The 8,953-nt window shown below is 45.8% G+C and overlaps 1 protein-coding gene across 1 annotated transcript; it reads left to right on the top strand.

The window, feature by feature from the left end:
* The first annotated feature begins 1,824 nt into the window (after nt 1–1,824).
* Nucleotides 1,825–8,639, top strand: LOC108934480 (transmembrane protein 47-like). Its single transcript, XM_029251510.1, has 3 exons — nt 1,825–2,362; nt 4,889–5,029; nt 8,132–8,639. The coding sequence occupies exons 1-3, from the start codon at nt 2,167–2,169 to the stop codon at nt 8,311–8,313; spliced, it is 519 nt and encodes a 172-aa protein (XP_029107343.1). The 5' UTR covers nt 1,825–2,166; the 3' UTR covers nt 8,314–8,639.
* Nucleotides 8,640–8,953: the final 314 nt, after the last annotated feature.

An 8,953-nucleotide genomic window follows, 5' to 3' on the forward strand; every position in this document is an offset into this window, starting at 1 on the left:
GATCTATGAAAGGGAAGCAACAGCCAAGACCAAAATGTTTGATGATACAGTTACTTTGACTAATTGATTAAATAATGACATTTTGCAAGATCACAGCCAGATTTTGTATCATTTTCTGCAGAGGTCTGATGATTCGTGAAGTGTGTTTTTCCAAAACTCTGTCCAGGAGAGACACATTTGCACCCCGCGAGAAGACAGAGTACAATACACAGCACCATTATTACTCCAATTCATGTACTGTACATTGTTTGCAATAGAGAACAAATAACTGTAACACCCATATGGTATTAAAGAAAGCAGTTTACCACATCAGAGCCACACACTGGCTGAAACCGCTCGTCCCAAGAGGGGTCGCGGCGAACCGGAGCCTAACTCGGCAACACAGGGCGCAAGGCTGGAGGGGACACACCCTGGATGGGACGCCAGTCCATTGCAAGGCATCCGAAACAGGACTTGAACCCCAGACCCATCAGAGAGCAGGACCCAGGCAAACCTGCTGCGCCGCCGTGCCCCCCACACCAGAATTGCTATAGTGAAAAGGCTGTAAATTGAAAATTAACACAGCTGTATCTTCAGGAAAACGTACATCTCTGTTATGGCCTTCCTTGTTTCTGGTATTTGAAGCGCTCTTCAGCGATCAAAATGTGTTGTTGTTTGGGGAACTAACATCTGGCTTAGTTTTTGTGCGTTGTGTCGGCTCAGCAACTGATGCGCAGAGGGCTCCTGCTGTGGGACACCCCCCTCTATATGTTGTTTCGCGGATACGGCGCTCCTTATTTGTGTCTATGTTTTGCTGTAAGACATCTTTACCCCACAGGGGGAGGCAGATGGTAGTGTAATGGTTACAGCAGCTGCCTTTGGACCCAAAGGTTCAAATCCCACCTCCAGCTGTCGTACCCTTACAGGACTGGATTGTATCAGGTTTCTGCAGCGATAAGACTTTTGTTCTCACCTCCTGCTACTACTGTCTTAGATAATTAACAGCGCCTGAGTGGTGCGAGAGGATGCGGGTTCGATCCCCACTCAGTCTGTGTGGAATTTGCATGTTCTCCCCGTGTCGGCGTGGGTTTCCTCCCACAGTCCAAAAACATGCTGTTTGCTGTATTGGTGACTCCAAAAATTGCCTGTAGTGCATGTATGAGTGACAGAGAGAGTGTGTTCCACTGATGTATGGATGAGTGACCCAGTGTAAGTAGTGTATCTAGCAGTGTAAGTCACCACGGTGAATAAGGTGTGTGGGCTGGTAACACTACATAGAGTTCATTGGAAGTCGCTTTGGAGAGAAGCGTCTGTTAAAAGAAGCATCTTATATCCGCCAAATGTTTAAAAGCACCGTTGGTGTTTGGCATGATTAAATACTTAAATATGTACACACAGAAGGTCCTAAAGCAAAAAACACAAAGGTTTTCGTATCTGGCTCCGACGCGGTGGAACGACCTCCCCCTGTCACTCAGAACTGCTGAATCTCTGTCCAAATAAAAGGTTCTTAAAACTCACCTCTACCAGACTCACTTCTCCCATGATCTCTTAATATATGTAAATGTTCATGCTCTATAACTTTGAACTGTTGAATAACAGATACATCTTCACGCACCCACTCTTGAATGTAATTGTTTAAAAAAATGCATATTTAGGGAATGTGATTAGGAATTGTCGATTATCTTTGGATAAACCTATACTATAGCCTATGCAGCTACTCCACGCATGGAGATGGAAAGAAACAAAGTAACTGCACTTAATCACCCGTCTGTAATGTAATGCACACATTGTTCTGTCTATGAGATGTGCGTAAATAAGTGTAAATGTAGGGATTGCGGTACCGACTGATGGTGACTTTTACTAAAGGTTTTAGGACAGATGGGGAAATATTTGGACGCGGTCCGTCCTTTCAGTCCACGCGAGACCCTCGGCGCGGCTCGCTGGAGCCAATAGGAGAGACGAGGACGCAGAAGAGCCAAGAACATCATGAGGAGACACGGAAACTTCTCCTTTCTTTGAGGCTCCTGTTGGCGGCGCATGGGAACCTGCGCTCTGAGGGGGGGAGGGAAGAGGGAAGAGGGGCTGTGCTGCCGCGCGTCTCCGTCCCTCAGTCCGTTGTCATCCGTAGCAACTTCAGGGCGTCGGGTCGGGAGCGAGAGGACGGTGAAATTAAAGACTTAAAAAGAGATGTCGGTGAACGACGCGTACGTGTTCCGGCCCTTCCGCGCCGTGGCCGCGCTCTGCGTCTTCCTCGCGCTCTGCCTGGACGTGGTGGCGTTGCTGAGCCCCTCGTGGGTGACGGCGGAGCGCTTCTCGCTGTCGCTCTGGGACTCGTGCAGGGAAGAGGAGCTCGGCTGGCGCTGCTCGTCCACGCTCTCGGCGGGTGCGTACCGCGCGCCTCCCCGGTCGCCGCGAGCACGAGCACCCGCACCCGCACCGCCGGACAAAGACAGAGTGACGTAGCTGAGGCTGTAGGTGAAGTGTGGTTAACTCGAAATATAATCATGCAACAACTTGCTTGTGTAGTTTTTTGGGGTTTTCTGTGTGAACCGTCATCGCTTCGCGCCACGTCCTGCTGCTCCGAGCGACGACGACGACGTTACTGAGTCGGAACTACAAGATGTACATTATTTATTTTATTGTTTAACGTTATTTAAATTAAGTTTTTGTATTTTTTTTAAAGCTTTTGCAGTGGTTATACGTTTCTGTAGCGGCACACAACGGCCATTTGTTGCGTGTTTCCTAAACTTCTTCACTCTCAGCCTCCCATGTTTATTATTTGTTGTTTAAGTACAAAGTAACAGGGTACAACTGTGTAAAAACGTGGTTTGGGGTCGGTACTGCGGCTGCGTGTAGCTCGTACGAATAGTATTTAAATACTCGCCGTATATTTCAATACAGCCGAGCGAAGCACCGCTCGGCTGTATTGAAATATACGGTGAGTGTCGCGCGCTTCCGATAAATGCGACAAAGTAGCCAGAGGTTGTAAGTAATGTTTGTTTGTTTTGTCGAAGTAAAAGTGAGGCCGCAGGATACATTTGTATGACAGAGTCGTTTTTTTTTTTTTTTTTTTTGTTTTTAAAAATGAAATTTTTGTTACTCTGGCAGTTGTACATTTACATAATTGGATATAAACATGAGTAATTCCTGCAGCTGCCTAAAGAAATCTGTTGTTGTTTGTTTGCCTGCCCTTTCCGTTGAGTTCTCTCCGAGTCCACCGCTCGTTTTGAGTGTCGCCGAGAAGCAGCCAGCCTGATCGTTGTCTTCCCCAAACACAAAAGGCATTGTTTGGATGTCCGCCGGGGGAGACCTTCCCACGTCTCGGGCTGCCCCTCTAGGTGATGAGGTCATGTCCACAGGGACTGGGCTGAGTGCAGCTGCTTGTCCCGAACTCCAGAGACGACGTGTGGAAATCCGTCCGGCGTACCGAGCCCGCCCTGCTAAGCGATGTGCCGTTAGGTCAGCGGATGTGGCTTTCAGCCAGTGGATAAAATCCCAGCTACTGTTTCTCCATGCAGGACTTGCCCCCCCCCCCCCCGCTCCACAACCATTTGTATCAGTCGCTTTCCTCACCCGACCTGAAAATGTCTGCAGTGGCGTCTGTCGCGGAACGCCTGGCGGCCTCCCGCCGTCCTCAGCGAAGCAGCCCCGAGAAACTCCCCTTGAGAAGATGGGCCCCCTGCGGTGCTGTCTCACGCTCAGCAGAGCATCACGCTGCACGGACCGCAGAAGAAAGCAGACGACTCAGTATATAGTGAATTTATTTTATTCCGTGCATCTTCAGAGGGCGTAGAAAGCCTTGCGTTGCCGAAGCGAGCCCATGATTTCCTTTGAGCGTCCGCATTTCAGCCCCAAGGATCAAAAGACCTATGTGACTTAGGGGTTATGGATAACGTCCATGAATTTGGTGACACCAGGAGCTACCTACAGGTGCAAAGGGGCCTCGGGTCTTCACTAGGTTTAAGTAAACCTGAGAGAATTGGTCTGCGAAGGGAAGAAGAGGCAGGGTTAATGAAGCCCTTGTTTTATGTCCACTGAGAGCGACCAACAATTTTGTCCAAAGTAGAGGAACGGCGTGGGAGCAATCAGAACAACAGAGGCAAAAGGATACAGTGAAAATCTCTAAGAGGGGAAGTTAAATGTGATAAAATTGGTGACTGAATGGTACAGCTGAAGTTGTCAAAGAGAAAAGCTGATCTATGGGTTCAAGGGGTTCTATTTATCACGAGCAACATAATTTATAATGCAAAAATTAGTCTCGGAGAGCACAAGCGGTGTGGAGAAGGGATGGAGATACAGACCATAAAATCGGCATGAAATGGTTACTTTAGGCAGTTTGTTATGCAGACAGATGTTGTTAGGATGGCTTTGTGAAGTAGTGATTTAAAGCGCTAAATTGTTGACCAAGAGGTTACTATGATCTGGGTAGAGTACACTGCAGTTGTGCCCTTGGCGATGATAGAGTACTTGTATATTTGAACATTACAGTGAAAAAGGTAGTTGGACAAATGGAAAAACTCTACAGCTATGTATGAATGTGTAAATGTTACTCCCCCTAACAGCAAGTTTTCAGTGAGGAATGCTATAAAAGCACAACGGTAAGCTATGCAATGAATTTTCTCAGGAAATCTGGTCATGTTGTAAAGGTTCTTGTGTATGTGTACAGATTTGGGGGGGAAAAATATTCAATATTTTGTACCTTTTTTATGCCATGCTACTCAGTTTATGAGTGTGTTGAATTTTTTGCTGAAGTCATTTTGGAAAAGTGCCTTTTTTTTTTTTAAGGGTCTAAAAGGATTCTGAGATTTGAACCAGCAACCTTCAGGTTATGAGTCTGTATTGTAAGCGCTACACCAGCTGTTGAGCTGCTGCAGCAGTGTGACTCTCTGCTTTGCCTTTTGTTTCTCAGACTGGCAGGTCGCTACCCTGGTGATGCTCCTAGCGGGGGCTGCGGTGACCCTGGTGGCATTTGTCATCGCTCTCGTCACACTGTGCCAAGGGGCACACAGGAAGTGCTATCGCATAGTGGCCATCTTCCTCTTCACTGCAGGCAAGTCTTCCCATTTATCTATTTTTCACCCTGTGACACTTAAAAATACACCAGGGTTCCAGTTGGTGCTGATGTCACAACAGCGACAGGGCACCTCTTGCCCTGCTTTTGCGTGCTGATGTCTGAGTGTACGTGGTGCCCTCCTCATGCCCAGTGAGCTCTGACAAGTTTCACAGGATGCAATGGGACAGGTGCCAGATGTCATCGAGATCAGCTCCGTTCGGAGACCGTTTAATGAGCGCAAAGGAGAGGCCCGTCCCTGCTTCGGGGGATGAAGATGGAGGAAGAGACAGAGGTGGAAGGAGCCACTCTCTCTGAAACCCCAACCAGACAGTATCGATGTTTCTGTGCCGAATTCAGAGATTTTATCTGCTGCAGTGTTGAGTACAGGAGCTTTTTTTTTTTTTTTAAACACCGTTGACAGATGTGCCAGAAAGTCTTCTACATTATACATACTGAAGTTGTTCTTATCCAGCAGTGCTATTTATAGACTCAGTTTAGCACCCCTCCCAGAGTTCAGCTGTTGTAAAAATGCATTCCAGTGGCTTCTAATAACAGATGCCAGAGGAAAGCCCTGTGTGGTTACAGGTCCTGCTGTTGTACACTTGAGCAAAGTCTTATACCTGAGCTGCTCTAGTAGAACATCTAGCTGTATTGTAAAAATGATAAGCCTGGGAGGATATAACATGTCCTTAGCAGCAACGTGGGAAGAAAATAAAAAGTGTGGTTAATGTCACATTTTCACAAGCAAATCGAAACGGGAGCGAAGACAAGGAAACCGACGAAACAGTAGCTTAATGCTGAATTATTTCTCATCGCTTTGTTCTCCGCACAGACTCCTTCAGCGCTATACCTTTTCTCCGTTTGTATTTACTGATTTCTCTGTCACTGTGCGTGGAGAGTGGGAAGCAGATTAAAGGATCTTAAAATAACTGCAGAGAGGAGCTGCGTTCATGACGACGTGCAGATCGAGCGAAGGGAAGCCGTAGAAAGTCTGCAGCTTCCTGTGCTCGATTTTCCCGTTTTGCGGCACGCTTTCGCCACGGTGACCCTTCCGCTTTGTCGACAGTAGTGCCGGTATTTAGGGGGCGTCAAGGTCTAACGTGGCACTTTCCCAAGGGGGTGAAAAAAGATGGAAATGGTCATCATGGTCCATAGGGTTAGAAAGTCATAATTCCACCTAACAGCGTGTTCTCATAATTCTCATTTCTCTTCCAGCTCTAAAAAAGCTGAAACCTAAACCGATCACTGTGGCACAAAATAATCTGGATTTTTATATTCACATTTTCTGTGATGCACCGTTTAGTTTTTAATTTTTGGCTTTGAAACGGTGACCACTATAAACTTCGATGCGCTGTACTGTTTTCAGAAAGATTCCTGCTGGTCTGGGTGTCTGTGCACCTTAAGAAGGTGTGACAGTTTTGTTCTGAATTTTTAAACCTCTTTCAGTAGAGGATCCGTGATACACTGGTTTCAGACAAAACATGCTGATGATGCATTTTGGAACTCGCTGACCCTGGAACTTGCGAGATATTATAGTAGACTGACAATGTTAGAATATCACAAACCAGTAAATGTATATTGGGTGTTCCTCAGTGCTTTTACTCTCACACTGGAGCCCTTTTTTAAAAAAAATTTCTTAGTATGTTCATAATGGAGGGTAAGGGCTGAGCTTTCAGCAGGATAGCAGAAGGTCGGGAACAGCTTGAAATTACATACATCAAACCCACCGTTGTGCTCTTCTCCATTTTGCTAATACCCGGACTCTTTGTAGCCAAGCAGCAATTGACAGCGTTTACTGGCGTCGGCGGTGGTAAGAATCGCCGTCGTGGCCGGTGACGCACGTCTATCTCGGGAGACCAGGAATCCGTGTTGACCGTACCCCGCCGGTGCATGCTGAACTCAGCTCAGGCGATGAGGCTTCCCGCACAAGGGATCCCGCAAAAGCGTGACTCTTGAAAGTTTTCGGTTGACAGTGTAAGTTTTGCTTACTTTGATTTCCATTCATCACGTTACAGCAGTGATGTTCAGCTGTGGTCCTTGTTGGCCCAGGTCAGGTGGTTTTGTTAAAGCTGGACAGGGAGCCACCATATACAACTTCCGTCTTAATTGAACTATGAAGTGAATTAATACAGAGCATCTGATGTCTGTCTTCGTGAATAAACAGATGTTTACTGTTCCTATCACAAGCTTTAAAATTGTCACCATTATTGCCCTTAAGACGAACAAAAAAGTTTAGATTCATAATATACAAAGGGGGAAATATTATGTACTTGGCAAGGTAGTAAGGCTGTTTGTTTAGGACACTAGCTAGATAATTAACTAGTACAGGAAGGACTGGAATCACCCCAGTGTGATTATAGTGGTTTTAGTGAGATCAGTTTAATTAGTAATTTATTTATTGCATTAACTGAGTTGTTTTGTCTTCGTGTTACTTTCAATCAATGCTTTGTTTTTTTTTTTTTTTTTTTTTTTACTGAAAACCACTTATTTTCCCCAAATGATCACACAGTGTCTGAGTTGTTTGTTCATAAAAACTCCATAAACTATTTTGGGAGTTTTTGGAAACACTGGTTATCCTGAAATGGAAAGAAAAAAAAAAAAGTAAATTAATTTACCCTGTGTTCATTGGATTTGGTAATCAAAAGTCAAAAATATTTTTGTTTGTCAAGATAAAATGTTCAGTTGTTGGTAGGATTCAAGAAGTACATGCATGACCTTGTGCTACGGGCCCGTTGAGTTGGTGCGACCACGGGACCGCTGTTTTGCTCGTTGAAAACGCGCCGCAATGTCCTTGTCTGCGAAACGAGTCATAATTCCAATTCGCCGTTTGTTCATTTGTATAGCAGTTTCACATCGCTTTTGAAATTTCAGTTTGAAATGATCTTTTGTTGGCTGAAAGTGGTGACAGTTGCATAAGCACGTCTTGTGTCAGCTTATGTATGAGGATGGACGTTTCAGCTGATACAGTTCAGGGAGGGCGGTCGGCGTGTCTGAAGTACGGATTGACGCTTTAATAGAAAATGCCACCTCGGAAGGAGGTCCCCGCCGAAATGTGAGCTTCTGTCTTCATTCCTGAGTTTCCCTCCCCTTTGTTTGCAGTGGTTCTGCAGGCCTGCGCTCTGGTCCTCTACCCGATCAAGTTCATCGACGGTAAAGTTCTGCAAACGTATCACGAGTTCAACTGGGGCTACGGCCTGGCTTGGGGATCCACCATCTTCATGCTGGGCGGCGCCATCCTCTTTTGCGTCCGGGTGGGCGTGTACGAGGAGGCCTTGTACTAAGTCGGAACGCGCGCATACGAACGCACGCACCCACCGTCCTTCTTGTAGATGGGGCGGCGGAGACTATTTTTAACCGGCACTGTCGGCTGACTTGGGAAGGGGATGGAGTAAGTGGAGCAGCTGCGTGGAGAGCGATGCTATCGGGAACGAGCTCCCCGGAGCCCTCGGGAGGGACTCGAGTCAGAGATTGAGGGCAGTGATATTAGCCATTATTCTCCTTGGGACTCTGTAGAATCACCCATGACTTTGCCTCCATGTAAGAAGGTGCAACATTTGTCCCTTCACAAGTTCTTTCTTAGATTTCTTTTAGAAAAGTTTTTTTTTTTTTTTTTTTTTTTTTTTTTTTTAACCTTTAAATCTTTTTGGGTTGGTTTGTTATTTACAAACTATTTTAAGCACCATATTGAGATACGTCTTAGAATTTCTGTCCTCGTGTGACGCATCATTTATACACATTATACACTTTGCAAAAAATAGGTCTTTTGGCAAAATCTGTACACTTCTAGACTCCTCATTGGAGTTGCAGTATATAACACAAGTATGTTGTCTCTATTTACACTGGAGCTGAAAATAAAGTGTTTCAAAGTCTGTAAATAATTCATTTTTAAATGCGAGCTTTACGTATCCTTTTTTGTTCCGT

The sequence above is a fragment of the Scleropages formosus genome, chromosome 4, assembly GCF_900964775.1.
Source record: "Scleropages formosus chromosome 4, fSclFor1.1, whole genome shotgun sequence".
Classification (NCBI taxonomy): domain Eukaryota; kingdom Metazoa; phylum Chordata; class Actinopteri; order Osteoglossiformes; family Osteoglossidae; genus Scleropages; species Scleropages formosus.

What these genes read in the sequence shown, in the direction of transcription:
- LOC108934480 (XM_029251510.1), top strand. Translation starts at nt 2,167, where the DNA reads ATGTCGGTGAACGACGCGTACGTGTTCCGGCCCTTCCGCGCCGTGGCC. An exon ending in CTCGTCCACGCTCTCGGCGG is followed by an intron (nt 2,363 to 4,888) that starts GTGCGTACCGCG and finishes TTTGTTTCTCAG; the next exon opens with ACTGGCAGGTCGCTACCCTG. An exon ending in CATCTTCCTCTTCACTGCAG is followed by an intron (nt 5,030 to 8,131) that starts GCAAGTCTTCCC and finishes CTTTGTTTGCAG; the next exon opens with TGGTTCTGCAGGCCTGCGCT.